This window comes from Nerophis ophidion, linkage group LG24 (assembly GCF_033978795.1).
Source record: "Nerophis ophidion isolate RoL-2023_Sa linkage group LG24, RoL_Noph_v1.0, whole genome shotgun sequence".
Classification (NCBI taxonomy): domain Eukaryota; kingdom Metazoa; phylum Chordata; class Actinopteri; order Syngnathiformes; family Syngnathidae; genus Nerophis; species Nerophis ophidion.
In genome coordinates, this window is record NC_084634.1 from 2,180,065 (window position 1) to 2,199,392 (window position 19,328).

The window sequence follows — 19,328 nt, forward strand, 5'->3', positions numbered from 1 at the left end:
AGGCGCGCACACACGCGCGCACCCCGGCGGAGCATGACCGGACGCGCGTGGACGCTTCCCGCGGACGAAGAACGGCGCTCGCCGGGAAGGAGACGGCAACGTGCGGCAACATGACCGCGCGCGCCCCCACAAAAAGTGTCCGCTGAGGCGGCCAGTGTGCTTCTCTGCTCCCGGCGCGGCAACATGGTCCGGGCGGAAGCTTGAAGACGCGGCAAAGAAGCTTCCAGACCACCGGCGCTCATTCCGAGGACCGCGCGGAGCAGCAGCGGGGACATGATCAGGATCTTCCCGGACTTCAGCGTCCAGGTGACGGCCGCCGGAGGAGGAGGAGGCGGCGGCGGCGGCGGCGGCGGGGGGATGGTGTCCTCTGCCCCGGGCTGCCGGATGCCAGCACCGGGGGTCACCAACGGACCCCCGCAGAGCGTGCAGGGACTTCCGGGCTACCAGCAAAGGTAGGAAGCACCTGTGGCTGCGGGCGGAAGTCAAAAGTCAACAACACTTTTTGGCCACATTTCTTCAACATTTCCACATCCTGTCACGCCGCGTGCGGCCGGAAGTAGTTGGCCCCATAAATAGTATCCGTTATTTGGCAAATAATTATTTTGCAAAACAAGGTTAAAAGTCAAAGGGGGTTTTGTGGGAGTTTAACAAAATAAAATACCAAAAGGTGTAAAGGTCAAAGGTGGCTTTTGTGAAAATTCAACAAAATAAAATGCAGAAATATTTAAAGGTCGAAGGTGATTTTGTGGGAATTCAACAAAATAAAATGAAAACAAGTTTAAAAGTCAAAGAGGATTATGTCGGAATTCAACAAAATAAAATGCCAACAGGTGTAAAGGTCGAAGGTGATTTGAGGGAATTCAACAAAATAAAATGAAAACAAGTTTAAAAGTCAAAGAGGATTATGTCGGAATTCAACAAAATAAAATACCAACAGGTGTAAAGGTCAAAGGTGATTTGAGGGAATTCAACAAAATAAAATAACAGAAAGTTATAATGTCAAATGGGATTTTTTTGGGGAATTCAACAAAATAAAATACCAAACAGGTGTAAAGGTCAAAGGTGATTTTCTGGGAATTCAACAAAATAAAATAATGGAAAGTTTAAAGTTGAAAGCTGATTTTGCAGGAATTCAACAAAATAAAATTAAAAAATGTTTTAAAGGTCAAAGGTGATTTTGCGAGAATTCAACCAAATAAAATACCAAAAGGTTTAAGGTCAAAGGTAATTTTAGGAAAATTCAACAAAATACAAAAAAAAAGGTTGTAAAGTTCAATGGGGATTTTGTGGAAATTCAACAAAAATAAAATACCTTAAAGTTTAAAGTTCAAAGCTGATTTTGCAGGAATTCGAAAAAAGAAAAAAAATGTTTTCAACTTAAATGGTGATCTTTGTGCCAGAATTCCACAAAATAAAATACAAAAAGGTCTGAAGGTCAAAGCTGATGTGAGAATTCAACAAAATAAAATAAAAACACGTCAAAGTTCGAAGGTGATTTTTATGAAAATCCAACAAAAACAAGTTAAAAGTTGAAAAGTGATTTTGTTGGAATTTAGCAGGTGTTTGCTTCCTTTCCTTGCTTCCTTGTCTCCTTCACTCTCAGGGTGAATAATTGCTTCCTTGTCCGCTCAGCAGGCTTGTTTTTTTTCTCTAATCATCACAAGCTGCGGGGTCCCCCCCCCCACACACACACACAGACACACACACACACACACACAGACACACACACACACACACACTCGGGTACAACCTGCGCGTCACCCGTCCTCCATCTTGATTTAAACATGGCCGTCTTTTACCCGTCGTCGTCATCCTGTCAGAGACCCCTGAGGGCCCTCAGAGACCCCCCCCCCCCCCCCCCCCCCGACCTGGGCATAGACTGCCAGCTATACAGTTTTGATGACTTACCCCCCCCCCCCCCCCCCCCCAGCACACAGCTGGGAACCCCCTTGAGAAGCAACGTCCACTACAGTGGACATAGTGTTTTTTAACCCTATATTAATTATAAATAAATAAATGATAAATGGGTTGTACTTGTATAGCGCTTTTCTACCTTCAAGGTACTCAAAGCGCTTTGACACTACTTCCACATTTACCCATTCACACACACATTCACACACTGATGGAGGGAGCTGCCATGCAAGGCCCTAACCAGCACCCATCAGGAGCAAGAGGGAAGTGTCTTGCTCAGGACACAACGGACGTGACGAGGTTGGTACTTGGTGGGAATTGAACCAGGGACCCTCGGATTGCACACGGCCACTCTCCCACGCTCGTTTTGTCTGTCGCCGTTGACACTTTAGACAAACTATCCGCAACACGCACGCACCCTGAGACACGTATACTGTTACTGTAAATGCCAATTTTTTTTTAGCCCAATGCAGCCCCCAAGTCAAAAAGTTTGGCCAACCCCTGGTTTGGACTCAGTGATCTCAGCAGGAATATAGGTCTTTATTGGATGGGCGTAACCGAACAACCAGTATCGTACAAATAGGAAGTCATTAAAATGTCCACTACAGTGGACTTTAGTGTTTTCTAACCCTATATTAATAATCTTCACAATCGTACAAGAAGGAAGAAATGAAAACGTCCACTACAGTGGACTTTTCTTTTTTTTTAACCTTTTATTAATTATTTTCACATTTGTACAAGTAGGAAGACATTAAAAGGTCCACTACAGTGGACTTTTACTGTTTTTTTAATCCTATTTAAATTATCCTCACAATCATACAAGTAGGAAGACATTAAAACGTCCACTACAGTGGACATAGTGTTTTTTAAAATTATATTAATTATCTTCACAATCGTACAAGTAGGAAGAAATTGAAACGTCCACTAAAGTGGACTTTAGTGTTTTTTAACCCTATATTAATTATCTTTACAATCATACAAGTAGGAATAAATTAAAACGTCCACTACAGTGGACTTTAGTGTTTTTTTTAACCCTTTATTAATTATCTTCACAATCGTACAAGTAGGAAGAAAATTGAAACGTCCACTACAGTGGACATTATTCTTTTTTAACCCTATATTAATTATCTTCACAATTGTACAAGTAGGAAGACATTAAAATGTCCACTACAGTGGACATAGTGTTTTTTAAAACTATATTAACTATCTTCACAATGGTACAAGTAGGAAGAAAATTAAAACGTCCACTACAGTGGACTTTACTGTTTTTTAACCCTATATTAATTATCTTCACAATCGTACAAGTAGGAAGACATTAAAATGTCCACCACAGTGGACATAGTGCTTTTTAACCTCATATTAATTATCTTCAAAATCATACAAATAGGAAGTCATTAAAACGTCCACTACAGTGGACATAGTGTTTTTTAAAACTATATTAACTATTTTCACAATCGTACAAGTAGGAAGACATTAAAATGTCCACCACAGTGGACATAGTGCTTTTTAACCTCATATTAATTATCTTCAAAATCATACAAATAGGAAGTCATTAAAACGTCCACTACAGTGGACATAGTGTTTTTTAAAACTATATTAACTATTTTCACAATCGTACAAGTAGGAAGACATTAAAATGTCCACCACAGTGGACATAGTGCTTTTTAACCTCATATTAATTATCTTCACAATGGTACAAGTAGGAAGACATTGAAACGTCCACTACAGTGGACATAGTGTTTTTTTTCAACCCTATATTAATTATTTTCACATTCGTACAAGTAGGAAGACATTAAAACGTCCACTACAGTTGACTTTTACTGTTTTTTTTAACCCTATTTAAATTATCCTCACAATCATACAAGTAGGAAGACTTTAAAACGTCCACTACAGTGGACATAGTGTTTTTTAACCCTATATTAATTATCTTCACAATCGTACAAGTAGGAAGACATTGAAACGTCCACTACAGTGGACATAGTGTTTTTTTTCAACCCTATATTAATTATTTTCACATTCGTACAATTAGGAAGACATTAAAACGTCCACTACAGTGGACTTTTACTGTTTTTAACCTTTTATTAATTATCTTCACAATCATACAAGTAGGAAGACATTAAAACGTCCACTTCAGTGGACTTTAGTGGTTTTTTTTACCCTATATTAATTATCTTCACAATCGTACAAGTAGGAATGAATTAAAACGTCCACTACAGTGGACTTTTCTTTTTTTTTAAACCTTTTATTAATTATCTTCACAATCATACAAGTAGGAAGACATTAAAACGTCCACTTCAGTGGACTTTAGTGGGGTTTTTTACCCTATATTAATTATCTTCACAATCGTACAAGTAGGAATGAATTAAAACGTCCACTACAGTGGACTTTAGTGTTTTTTAACCCTATATTAAATATCTTCAAAATCGTACAAGTAGGAAGAAATTAAAATGTCCACTACAGTGGACATAGTGTTTTTTTTTAACCCTATATTAATTATTTTCACATTTGTACAAGTAGGAAGACATTAAAACGTCCACTACAGTGGACTTTTACTGTTTTTTTAATCCTATTTAAATTATCCTCACAATCATACAAGTAGGAATAAAATAAAACGTCCACTACAGTGGACATAGTGTTTTTTTTAACCCTATATTAATTATCTTCACAATCGTACAAGTAGGAAGAAATTGAAACGTCCACTACAGTGGACATAGTGTTTTGTAACCCTATATTAAGTATCTTCACAATCATACAAGTAGGAAGAAAATTAAAATGTCCACTACAGTGGACATAGTGTTTTTAACCCTATATTAACTATCTTCACAATCGTACAAGTAGGAACACATTAAAACGTCCACTTCAGTGGACTTTAGTGGGGGGTTTTTTACCCTATATTAATTATCTTCACAATTGTACAAGTAGGAAGAAATTAAAACGTCCACTACAGTGGACTTTACTGTTTTTTAACCCTATATAAATTATCTTCACAATCGTACAAGTAGGAAAAAAATTAAAACGTCCACTACAGTGGACTTTACTGTTTTTTAACCCTATATAAATTATCTTCACAATCGTACAAGTAGGAAGACATTAAAACGTCCACCACAGTGGACATAGTGCTTTTTAACCTCATATTAATTATCTTCACAATCGTACAAGTAGGAAGACATTGAAACGTCCACTACAGTGGACATAGTGTTTTTTTTCAACCCTATATTAATTATTTTCACATTCGTACAAGTAGGAAGACATTAAAACGTCCACTACAGTGGACTTTTACTGTTTTTTTAATCCTATTTAAATTATCCTCACAATCATACAAGTAGGAAGACATTAAAACGTCCACTACAGTGGACATAGTGTTTTTTAAAATTATATTAATTATCTTCACAATCGTACAAGTAGGAAGAAATTGAAACGTCCACTAAAGTGGACTTTAGTGTTTTTTAACCCTATATTAATTATCTTTACAATCATACAAGTAGGAATAAATTAAAACGTCCACTACAGTGGACTTTAGTGTTTTTTTTAACCCTTTATTAATTATCTTCACAATCGTACAAGTAGGAAGAAAATTGAAACGTCCACTACAGTGGACATTATTCTTTTTTAACCCTATATTAATTATCTTCACAATTGTACAAGTAGGAAGACATTAAAATGTCCACTACAGTGGACATAGTGTTTTTTAAAACTATATTAACTATCTTCACAATGGTACAAGTAGGAAGAAAATTAAAACGTCCACTACAGTGGACTTTACTGTTTTTTAACCCTATATTAATTATCTTCACAATCGTACAAGTAGGAAGACATTAAAATGTCCACCACAGTGGACATAGTGCTTTTTAACCTCATATTAATTATCTTCAAAATCATACAAATAGGAAGTCATTAAAACGTCCACTACAGTGGACATAGTGTTTTTTAAAACTATATTAACTATTTTCACAATCGTACAAGTAGGAAGACATTAAAATGTCCACCACAGTGGACATAGTGCTTTTTAACCTCATATTAATTATCTTCAAAATCATACAAATAGGAAGTCATTAAAACGTCCACTACAGTGGACATAGTGTTTTTTAAAACTATATTAACTATTTTCACAATCGTACAAGTAGGAAGACATTAAAATGTCCACCACAGTGGACATAGTGCTTTTTAACCTCATATTAATTATCTTCACAATGGTACAAGTAGGAAGACATTGAAACGTCCACTACAGTGGACATAGTGTTTTTTTTCAACCCTATATTAATTATTTTCACATTCGTACAAGTAGGAAGACATTAAAACGTCCACTACAGTTGACTTTTACTGTTTTTTTTAACCCTATTTAAATTATCCTCACAATCATACAAGTAGGAAGACTTTAAAACGTCCACTACAGTGGACATAGTGTTTATTAACCCTATATTAATTATCTTCACAATCATACAAGTAGGAAGACATTAAAACGTCCACTTCAGTGGACTTTAGTGGTTTTTTTTACCCTATATTAATTATCTTCACAATCGTACAAGTAGGAATGAATTAAAACGTCCACTACAGTGGACTTTTCTTTTTTTTTAAACCTTTTATTAATTATCTTCACAATCATACAAGTAGGAAGACATTAAAACGTCCACTTCAGTGGACTTTAGTGGGGTTTTTTACCCTATATTAATTATCTTCACAATCGTACAAGTAGGAATGAATTAAAACATCCACTACAGTGGACTTTAGTGTTTTTTAACCCTATATTAAATATCTTCAAAATCGTACAAGTAGGAAGAAATTAAAATGTCCACTACAGTGGACATAGTGTTTTTTTTTAACCCTATATTAATTATCTTCACAATCGTACAAGTAGGAATGAATTAAAACGTCCACTACAGTGGACTTTAGTGTTTTTTAACCCTATATTAAATATCTTCAAAATCGTACAAGTAGGAAGAAATTAAAATGTCCACTACAGTGGACATAGTGTTTTTTTTTAACCCTATATTAATTATTTTCACATTTGTACAAGTAGGAAGACATTAAAACGTCCACTACAGTGGACTTTTACTGTTTTTTTAATCCTATTTAAATTATCCTCACAATCATACAAGTAGGAATAAAATAAAACGTCCACTACAGTGGACATAGTGTTTTTTTTAACCCTATATTAATTATCTTCACAATCGTACAAGTAGGAAGAAATTGAAACGTCCACTACAGTGGACTTGACTGTTTTTTAACCCTATATTAATTATCTTCACAATCGTACAAGTAGGAAGAAATTGAAACGTCCACTACAGTGGACATAGTGTTTTGTAACCCTATATTAAGTATCTTCACAATCATACAAGTAGGAAGAAAATTAAAATGTCCACTACAGTGGACATAGTGTTTTTAACCCTATATTAACTATCTTCACAATCGTACAAGTAGGAACACATTAAAACGTCCACTTCAGTGGACTTTAGTGGGGGGTTTTTTACCCTATATTAATTATCTTCACAATTGTACAAGTAGGAAGAAATTAAAACGTCCACTACAGTGGACTTTACTGTTTTTTAACCCTATATAAATTATCTTCACAATCGTACAAGTAGGAAAAAAATTAAAACGTCCACTACAGTGGACTTTACTGTTTTTTAACCCTATATAAATTATCTTCACAATCGTACAAGTAGGAAGACATTAAAACGTCCACCACAGTGGACATAGTGCTTTTTAACCTCATATTAATTATCTTCACAATCGTACAAGTAGGAAGACATTGAAACGTCCACTACAGTGGACATAGTGTTTTTTTTCAACCCTATATTAATTATTTTCACATTCGTACAAGTAGGAAGACATTAAAACGTCCACTACAGTGGACTTTTACTGTTTTTTTTAACCCTATTTAAATTATCCTCACAATCATACAAGTAGGAAGACTTTAAAACGTCCACTGCAGTGGACATAGTGTTTTTAACCCTATATTAATTATTTTCACATTCGTACAATTAGGAAGACATTAAAACGTCCACTACAGTGGACTTTTACTGTTTTCTAACCCTATTTAAATTATCCTCACAATCATACAAGTAGGAATAAAATAAAACGTCCATTACAGTGGACATAGTGTTTTTTAACCCTATATTAATTATTTTCACATTCGTACAAGTAGGAAGACATTAAAATGTCCACTACAGTGGACATAGTGTTTTTTAACCCTATATTAATTATTTTCACATTCGTACAAGTAGGAAGACATTAAAATGTCCACTACAGTGGACAAAGGTTTTTTTTAACCCTACAGTAATTATCTTCACAATTGTACAAGTAGGAATAAATTAAAACGTCCACTACAGTGGACTTTAGTGTTTTTTAACCCTATATTAATTGTTTTCATAATCATACAAGTAGGAAGAAATTAAAACGTCCACTACAGTGGACATATTGTCCCTCGAACTGTTCTTTTTCTCACCAAAGACACTCATGTCCACTGCAGTGGACATCTTTATTTCTTTAAAGTTATACGTTTGTGAAGGAGAGTAACTAAGTCCACTGTGCTGGACTTTTGTGAATTACATTTGTATAGCACTTTTCCCTACAATCCATCCATTTACTACCGCTTATTCCCTTTGGAGTCGCGGGGGGCGCTGGTGCCTATCTCAGCTACAATCGGGCGGAAGGCGGGGTACGCTTTGGACAAGTCGCTATCTCATAGCAGGAAACTCAACTTGTGTTTGGTAATTTTTTTTACACTTTTGGGTAAATAAATGCCACATTAAATAAAAAAACAAAAGTCCACTACAGTGGACATGTGTTGACTCGGACACGTCCACTACAGTGGACATGTGTTGACTCAGACAGACACGTCAACTACAGTGGACTTTTGTTGACTCCAACATGTCCACTACAGTGGACATGTGTTGACTCAGACAGACACGTCAACTACAGTGGACTTTTGTTGACTCCAACATGTCCACTACAGTGGACATGTGTTGACTCAGACAGACACGTCAACTACAGTGGACATGTGTTGACTCAGACAGACACGTCAACTACAGTGGACTTTTGTTGACTCCAACATGTCCACTACAGTGGACATGTGTTGACTCAGACAGACACGTCAACTACAGTGGACTTTTGTTGACTCCAACATGTCCACTACAGTGGACATGTGTTGACTCAGACAGACACGTCAACTACAGTGGACATGTGTTGACTCAGACAGACACGTCAACTACAGTAGACTTTTGTTGACTCCAACATGTCCACTACAGTGGACATGTGTTGACTCAGACAGACACGTCAACTACAGTGGACTTTTGTTGACTCCAACATGTCCACTACAGTGGACATGTGTTGACTCAGACAGACACGTCAACTACAGTGGACTTTTGTTGACTCCAACATGTCCACTACAGTGGACATGTGTTGACTCGGACACGTCCACTACAGTGGACATGTGTTGACTCAGACAGACACGTCAACTACAGTAGACTTTTGTTGACTCCAACATGTCCACTACAGTGGACATGTGTTGACTCAGACAGACACGTCAACTACAGTGGACTTTTGTTGACTCCAACATGTCCACTACAGTGGACATGTGTTGACTCAGACAGACACGTCAACTACAGTGGACTTTTGTTGACTCCAACATGTCCACTACAGTGGACATGTGTTGACTCAGACAGACACGTCAACTACAGTGGACATGTGTTGACTCAGACAGACACGTCAACTACAGTGGACTTTTGTTGACTCCAACATGTCCACTACAGTGGACATGTGTTGACTCAGACAGACACGTCAACTACAGTGGACTTTTGTTGACTCCAACATGTCCACTACAGTGGACATGTGTTGACTCAGACAGACACGTCAACTACAGTGGACATGTGTTGACTCAGACAGACACGTCAACTACAGTAGACTTTTGTTGACTCCAACATGTCCACTACAGTGGACATGTGTTGACTCAGACAGACACGTCAACTACAGTGGACTTTTGTTGACTCCAACATGTCCACTACAGTGGACATGTGTTGACTCAGACAGACACGTCAACTACAGTGGACTTTTGTTGACTCCAACATGTCCACTACAGTGGACATGTGTTGACTCGGACACGTCCACTACAGTGGACATGTGTTGACTCAGACAGACACGTCAACTACAGTAGACTTTTGTTGACTCCAACATGTCCACTACAGTGGACATGTGTTGACTCAGACAGACACGTCAACTACAGTGGACTTTTGTTGACTCCAACATGTCCACTACAGTGGACATGTGTTGACTCAGACAGACACGTCAACTACAGTGGACTTTTGTTGACTCCAACATGTCCACTACAGTGGACATGTGTTGACTCAGACAGACACGTCAACTACAGTGGACTTTTGTTGACTCCAACATGTCCACTACAGTGGACATGTGTTGACTCAGACAGACACGTCAACTACAGTGGACATGTGTTGACTCAGACAGACACGTCAACTACAGTAGACTTTTGTTGACTCCAACATGTCCACTACAGTGGACATGTGTTGACTCAGACAGACACGTCAACTACAGTGGACTTTTGTTGACTCCAACATGTCCACTACAGTGGACATGTGTTGACTCAGACAGACACGTCAACTACAGTGGACTTTTGTTGACTCCAACATGTCCACTACAGTGGACATGTGTTGACTCGGACACGTCCACTACAGTGGACATGTGTTGACTCAGACAGACACGTCAACTACAGTGGACTTTTGTTGACTCCAACATGTCCACTACAGTGGACATGTGTTGACTCAGACAGACACGTCCACTACAGTGGACATGTGTTGACTCAGACAGACACGTCAACTACAGTAGACTTTTGTTGACTCCAACATGTCCACTACAGTGGACATGTGTTGACTCAGACAGACACGTCAACTACAGTGGACATGTGTTGACTCAGACAGACACGTCAACTACAGTAGACTTTTGTTGACTCCAACATGTCCACTACAGTGGACATGTGTTGACTCAGACAGACACGTCAACTACAGTGGACATGTGTTGACTCAGACAGACACGTCAACTACAGTGGACTTTTGTTGACTCCAACATGTCCACTACAGTGGACATGTGTTGACTCAGACAGACACGTCAACTACAGTGGACTTTTGTTGACTCCAACATGTCCACTACAGTGGACATGTGTTGACTCAGACAGACACGTCCACTACAGTGGACATGTGTTGACTCAGACACGTCCACTACAGTGGACATGTGTTGACTCAGACACGTCCACTACAGTGGACATGTGTTGACTCAGACACGTCCACTACAGTGGACATGTGTTGACTCAGACAGACACGTCCACTACAGTGGACATGTGTTGACTCAGACACGTCCACTACAGTGGACATGTGTTGACTCAGACACGTCCACTACAGTGGACACGTGTTGACTCAGACACGTCCACTACAGTGGACACGTGCTGACTCAGACACGTCCACTACAGTGGACACGTGCTGACTCAGACACGTCCACTACAGTGGACACGTGCTGACTCAGACACGTCCACTACAGTGGACACGTGTTGACTCATACACGTCCACTACAGTGGACACGTGTTGACTCGGACACGTCCACTACAGTGGACACGTGTTGACTCGGACACGTCCACTACAGTGGACACGTGTTGACTCGGACACGTCCACTACAGTGGACACGTGTTGACTCGGACACGTCCACTACAGTGGACACGTGTTGACTCGGACACGTCCACTACAGTGGACACGTGATGACTCGGACACGTCCACTACAGTGGACACGTGTTGACTCAGACACGTCCACTACAGTGGACACGTGTTGACTCAGACACGTCCACTACAGTGGACACGTGTTGACTCAGACACGTCCACTACAGTGGACACGTGTTGACTCAGACACGTCCACTACAGTGGACACGTGTTGACTCAGACACGTCCACTACAGTGGACACGTGCTGACTCAGACACGTCCACTACAGTGGACACGTGTTGACTCAGACACGTCCACTACAGTGGACACGTGTTGACTCATACACGTCCACTACAGTGGACACGTGTTGACTCGGACACGTCCACTACAGTGGACACGTGTTGACTCGGACACGTCCACTACAGTGGACACGTGTTGACTCGGACACGTCCACTACAGTGGACACGTGTTGACTCGGACACGTCCACTACAGTGGACACGTGTTGACTCGGACACGTCCACTACAGTGGACACGTGTTGACTCGGACACGTCCACTACAGTGGACACGTGTTGACTCGGACACGTCCACTACAGTGGACACGTGTTGACTCGGACACGTCCACTACAGTGGACACGTGTTGACTCGGACACGTCCACTACAGTGGACACGTGTTGACTCGGACACGTCCACTACAGTGGACACGTGTTGACTCAGACACGTCCACTACAGTGGACACGTGTTGACTCAGACACGTCCACTACAGTGGACACGTGTTGACTCAGACACGTCCACTACAGTGGACACGTGTTGACTCAGACACGTCCACTACAGTGGACACGTGCTGACTCAGACACGTCCACTACAGTGGACACGTGTTGACTCAGACACGTCCACTACAGTGGACACGTGTTGACTCATACACGTCCACTACAGTGGACACGTGTTGACTCGGACACGTCCACTACAGTGGACACGTGTTGACTCGGACACGTCCACTACAGTGGACACGTGTTGACTCGGACACGTCCACTACAGTGGACACGTGTTGACTCGGACACGTCCACTACAGTGGACACGTGTTGACTCGGACACGTCCACTACAGTGGACACGTGTTGACTCAGACACGTCCACTACAGTGGACACGTGTTGACTCAGACACGTCCACTACAGTGGACACGTGTTGACTCAGACACGTCCACTACAGTGGACACGTGCTGACTCAGACACGTCCACTACAGTGGACACGTGTTGACTCGGACACGTCCACTACAGTGGACACGTGTTGACTCATACACGTCCACTACAGTGGACACGTGTTGACTCGGACACGTCCACTACAGTGGACACGTGTTGACTCGGACACGTCCACTACAGTGGACACGTGTTGACTCGGACACGTCCACTACAGTGGACACGTGTTGACTCGGACACGTCCACTACAGTGGACACGTGTTGACTCGGACACGTCCACTACAGTGGACACGTGTTGACTCGGACACGTCCACTACAGTGGACACGTGTTGACTCGGACACGTCCACTACAGTGGACACGTGTTGACTCGGACACGTCCACTACAGTGGACACGTGTTGACTCGGACACGTCCACTACAGTGGACACGTGTTGACTCGGACACGTCCACTACAGTGGACACGTGTTGACTCGGACACGTCCACTACAGTGGACACGTGTTGACTCGGACACGTCCACTACAGTGGACACGTGTTGACTCGGACACGTCCACTACAGTGGACACGTGTTGACTCGGACACGTCCACTACAGTGGACACGTGTTGACTCGGACACGTCCACTACAGTGGACACGTGTTGACTCGGACACGTCCACTACAGTGGACACGTGTTGACTCGGACACGTCCACTACAGTGGACACGTGTTGACTCAGACACGTCCACTACAGTGGACACGTGTTGACTCAGACACGTCCACTACAGTGGACACGTGTTGACTCAGACACGTCCACTACAGTGGACACGTGTTGACTCAGACACGTCCACTACAGTGGACACGTGTTGACTCAGACACGTCCACTACAGTGGACACGTGTTGACTCAGACACGTCCACTACAGTGGACGACGCTGTCAGGTGATCAGAGTCCAGTCCTTTCTTTGAAGAGCACTGTTTTCCCGCCATAGCCCCCCCCCCCCCTCCCTTTGATGTGTGCACCAGTACCCTGCATTGACCTTGACAGGTCATTGGCGCAAAAGGGGCGGAGCCAACAACATTCCGGCACACTTCCCGTAAATCATCTTTCTCTGCTGTCGTGACGTCACACCTTGACGTCTCCGGAACATTCAACACGTGACGCGGCGTAAAAAGTTGGATGCGCGCGCGTGTGCGCGTGATTTAAGAGCACCCCCCCCCCCCTGGAATTGGATGCAACCTGTAAGACGCGACCGGGGGGGAAATTAAATAAACACACTCACGCGCGCGCGTTCACTGTCGGACGCGCGCACACGCACGACGATCAACGTGTTTTGGCGCGCCGGGCGGGAGAGAGAGAGTGAGAGAGAGAGAGAGAGAGAGAGCGAAAAGAAGACGCGGGACGCGCCTGCCGCCGGAGGAGGGGGGGACACGCCGCTCGTCGTCTGGCCGCCCAGAGACGCTCCGCCGCCGGCGTGTAGTGCGCGGCGCTGGCCTGGATGTCCGCCGTTTCCGCTGCGCCTTCACGCGGCTCAACTCGGAGGAGGAGGCGGCGCCGCACGCTGGACGCAAGAGGCTGCGCGGCATGCCGCTGACCGCGCCGCCGCCGCGGCTGCTGAGGGACGACCAGGCTCGCGCACGCCCGCCCGCGCGCACGGACATGGCTTTGTCTTAACGACATGACGCATTGCTGTCACCGCCGCCGCGGCGCCGGAGACGCGGACACGGCGTGAGGACGCCAACGACTGCAGAGAGAGAGAGAGAGAGAGAGAGGAAGATGGCGCCCACCAAGCCCAGCATCCAGCACGAGCACGCGCGCAGAGAACGGTAACGCGCGCGGCGCCGGTCGTCGTCCCTTGATTAGGGGGGCGCGTGCATGTGACTGTGTCGTGCGTGTGCGCGCGCGCGAGCCTTTTGCACATTGCTGCAGGCGGGGATGAGCGAGAGTCGCGTGCGCGCGTGCGTGTGTGTGTGTGTGTGTGTGTGTGTCAAGTTTGGAGTGCGCGGGCACGTGAATGCGCCCATGAGTAGAGGTCACGTGACTTGACTGATTGTTGCTGCACTTTTATTGATTGATTGATTATTGGTTGATGGATTATTGATTTATTGATTATTGATATTTGTATTATTACATAATGTAGGATTTTTTTCACATTTTTATTTCAGCCGCAATATTTAGAAATAAATGTTTACACATGATTTATTGAGTTTTATTATTATTATCATTATTATTGTTATTAACGTTGCTGTTGTTTTTTATTGCTTTTATTATTATTGTTATTATTGTTGTTGTTGTTATTATTTTATTATTATAATTATTATTATTATCGTTGTTATTATCATTATAATTATTATTACTAATGTGATACTTGTTGCTGACACGTCTCAAATGGAATACTTCAATAATTACACTGTGTACTACATGTATGTACTCATAGTTTATGTACACTGTGTACTACATGTGTGTACTCATAGTTTATGTACACTGTGTACTACATGTGTGTACTCATAGTTTATGTACACTGTGTACTACATGTGTGTACTCATAGTTTATGTACACTGTGTACTACATGTGTGTACTTATAGTTTATGTACACTGTGTACTACATGTGTGTACTCATAGTTTATGTTCACTGTGTACTACATGTGTGTAGTATCTGAGTGTCAGTACTTCCTGTTGTGTTAGTGATTTTTGCTGTCAGACCATTCAAAGTACACACTGGTTGTTGTGTTGTTTTATGTTTGTCATATTTATGTTGTTGGATGTTTTTGTTGTGTTATTGGATGTTTGTGTTGTGTTGTTTTATGTTTGTCATATTTATGTTGTTGGATGGTTGTGTTGTGTTGTTTCATGTTTGTCATATTTATGTTGTTGGATGGTTGTGTTGTGTTATTGGATGTTTGTTATGTGTTGTTTCATGTTTGTCATGTTTATGTTGTTGGATGTTTTTGTTGTGTTATTGGATGTTTGTGTTGTGTTGTTTCATGTTTGTCATATTTATGTTGTTGGATGGTTGTGTTGTGTTATTGGATGTTTGTGTTGTGTTGTTTCATGTTTGTCATGTTTATGTTGTTGGATGTTTGTATTGTGTTATTGGATGTTTGTGTTGTGTTGTTTCATGTTTGTCATATTTATGTTGTTGGATGTTTGTGTTGTGTTATTGGATGTTTGTGTTGCGTTGTTTCATGTTTGTCATGTTTATGTTGTTGGATGTTTGTGTTGTTCCATGTTTGTCATATTTATGTTGTTGGATGGTTGTGTTGTTGGATATTTGTGATGTTTAATATTTGTCATATTTATGTTGATGAATATTTGCATTGTGTTGTTGGATGTTTTTGTTGTGTTATTGGATGTTTGTGTTGTGTTGTTTCATGTTTGTCATATTTATGTTGTTGGATGTTTGTGTTGTGTTATTGGATGTTTGTGTTGTGTTGTTCCATGTTTGTCATATTTATGTTGTTGGATGGTTGTGTTGTTGGATGTTTTTGTTGTGTTGTTGAATGTTTGTGTTGTGTTGTTTCATGTTTGTCATATTTATGTTGTTGGATGTTTGTGTTGTGTTATTGGATGTTTGTGTTGTGTTGTTCCATGTTTGTCATATTTATGTTGTTGTGTTGTTGGATATTTGTGATGTTTAATATTTGTCATATTTATGTTGATGAATATTTGCATTGTGTTGTTGGATGTTTTTGTTGTGTTGTTGGATGTTTGTGTTGTGTTGTTTCATGTTTGTCATATTTATGTTGTTGGATGTTTGTGTTGTGTTATTGGATGTTTGTGTTGTGTTGCTTCATGTTTGTCATATTTATGTTGTTGGATGTTTGTGTTGTGTTGTTCCATGTTTGTCATATTTATGTTGTTGGATGGTTGTGTTGTTGGATATCTGTGCTGTTTAATATTTGTCATATTTATGTTGATGAATATTTGCATTGTGTTGTTGGATGTTTTTGTTGTGTTATTGGATGTTTGTGTTGTGTTGTTTCATGTTTGTCATATTTATGTTGTTGGATGGTTGTGTTGTTGGATGTTTTTGTTGTGTTGTTGGATGTTTGTGTTGTGTTGTTTCATGTTTGTCATATTTATGTTGTTGGATGTTTGTGTTGTGTTATTGGATGTTTGTGTTGTGTTGTTCCATGTTTGTAATATTTATGTTGTTGTGTTGTTGGATATTTGTGATGTTTAATATTTGTCATATTTATGTTGATGAATATTTGCATTGTGTTGTTGGATGTTTTTGTTGTGTTGTTGGATGTTTGTGTTGTGTTGTTTCATGTTTGTCATATTTATGTTGTTGGATGTTTGTGTTGTGTTATTGGATGTTTGTGTTGCGTTGCTTCATGTTTGTCATATTTATGTTGTTGGATGTTTGTGTTGTGTTATTGGATGTTTGTGTTGTGTTGCTTCATGTTTGTCATATTTATGTTGTTGGATGTTTGTGTTGTGTTGTTCCATGTTTGTCATATTTATGTTGTTGGATGGTTGTGTTGTTGGATATCTGTGCTGTTTAATATTTGTCATATTTATGTTGATGAATATTTGCATTGTGTTGTTGGATGTTTTTGTTGTGTTATTGGATGTTTGTGTTGTGTTGTTTCATGTTTGTCATATTTATGTTGTTGGATGTTTGTGTTGTTTAATTTTTGTGTTGTTGGATGGTTTTTGGTGTTATTGCATGCTGTGTTTTTGGATGTTTGTGTTGTTAGATGGTTTCATTGTGTTGCATTTTTGTGTTGTGTCGTTGGATGTTAGTGTTGTTGCATCTTTGTGTTGTGTTGTTGGATGTTTGTGTTTTTGCATGCTGTGTTCTTGGATGATTGTGTTGCGTTGTTGGATGTTTACGTTGTGTTGTGTTGAATGTTTGTGTGGTGTTGTTTCATTTTTGTGTTGTTGGATGGTTTTTGGTGTTTTTGCATGCTATGTTGTTGGATGTTTGTGTTGTTTGATGGTTGTGTTGTCGGATGTTTGCATTGTGTTGCATTTTTGTGTTGTGTTGTTGAATGTTTCCATTGTGTTGCATTTTTGTGTTGTGTTGTTGGATGTTTGCATTGCGTTGCATTTTTGTGGTGTGTTGTTGGATGGTTGCATTGTGTTGCATTTTTGTGTTGTGTTGTTGGATGGTTGCATTGTGTTGCATTTTTGTGTTGTTTTGTTGGATGTTTGCATTGTGTTGCATTTTTGTGTTGTGCGGTTGGATGTTTGTGTTGTTGCATTTTTGTGTTGTGGTGTTGGATGTTTGTGTTGTTGCATTTTTGTGTTGTGGTGTTGAATGTTTCCATTGTGTTGCATTTTTGTGTTGTGTTGTTGAATGTTTCCATTGTGTTGCATTTTTGTGGTGTGTTGTTAAATGGTTGCATTTTGTTTCATTTTTGTGTTGTTTTGTTGGATGTTTGCATTGTGTTGCATTTTTGTGTTGTGCGTTTTGATGTTTGTGTTGTTGCATTTTTGTGTTGTGTTGTTGGATGTTTGCATTGAGTTGCATTTTTGTGCTGTGTTGTTGAATGTTTGTGTTGTGCTGCTGGATGTTTGTTTTGTGTTGTCAAATGTTTATGTTGTGTTGTTGGATGTTTATGTTTTGTTGCTGCATGATTATGTTGTGTTGTTGAATGTTTTTGTTCTGTTGTTGGAATTTTGTTTTTGTTATCAAATGTTTATTTTGTGTTGTTGGACGTTTGTGTTGTGTTGTTGCATGATTATGTTGTGTGGTTGGATGGTTGTGTTGTCGCATTTTTGCGTTGTGTTGTTGAATGTTTGTGTTTTTGCATGCTGTGGTGTGTGATGTTTGTGTCCGTGTTGTTGCTTGTTTGTGTTGTTGTATGTTTGTGTTGTTGTATGTTGTATGTTGTTGTGTAGGAGGTGTCCACCAGGATGTGTTACCTGCTGCCTGATTGGTCAAACATCCTCAGTCATTCTGCGCTCTGATTGGTCCAACTTTCACCTTCAGTAGTTTATTAGTTGTTAGGGGGGGGGTGTGCACCTGATGACATCATGGTGTAATTAATCCAAACGATTGGTCGATTCGATTCTCTTAACGATTAGTCAACTACACTAACAGTTGGTCTACTAGATGAATGAGTAGTTGGCATTTTTATTTGGTCGACTAGCTTAACGATTAGTCGACTGTCGTGTCATTTGTTCGATTATTTTAACGATTAGTCGACTATCTTGTCAATTGGTCGGCTAACTTAACAATTAGTCGACTATTTTGTCGATAGGTCGGCTAGCTTAACAATTACTTGACTATCTTGTCGATTGGTCGACTGACTTAATGATTAGTGGACTATCTTGTTGATTGGTCGACAAGCTTAACGATTAGTGGACTATCTTGTCGATTGGTCGACTAGCTTAATGATTAGTCAACAATCTTGTCAATTGGCTGGCTAACTTAACGATTAGTCGATTGCCTTGTCGATTGGTTGACCAGCTTAACGATTAATTGACTATCTTGTCGATTGGCTGGCTAACTTAACGATTAGTCGATTGCCTTGTCGATTGGTTGACCAGCTTAACGATTAATTGACTAGCTTAACGATTGGTCGACAAGTGTAACGATTAGTC

General features: G+C 40.7%; 1 protein-coding gene across 3 annotated transcripts in view; it reads left to right on the forward strand.

Moving 5' to 3' along the window:
• The window catches only part of LOC133542124 (neuronal PAS domain-containing protein 3-like), a 248,497-nt gene continuing 229,169 nt past the window's right edge, over positions 1 to 19,328 (forward strand). For 2 of the 3 annotated variants that reach the window (XM_061885981.1, XM_061885982.1), the window contains exon 1: positions 1 to 452. In XM_061885981.1, coding sequence (XP_061741965.1) covers positions 274 to 452 — 179 coding nt within the window. In that variant the 5' untranslated portion in view covers positions 1 to 273. Of the gene's footprint in view, positions 453 to 14,151; positions 14,600 to 19,328 lie in introns of those variants that run through there. The other variant, XM_061885983.1, reaches the window with a different exon arrangement.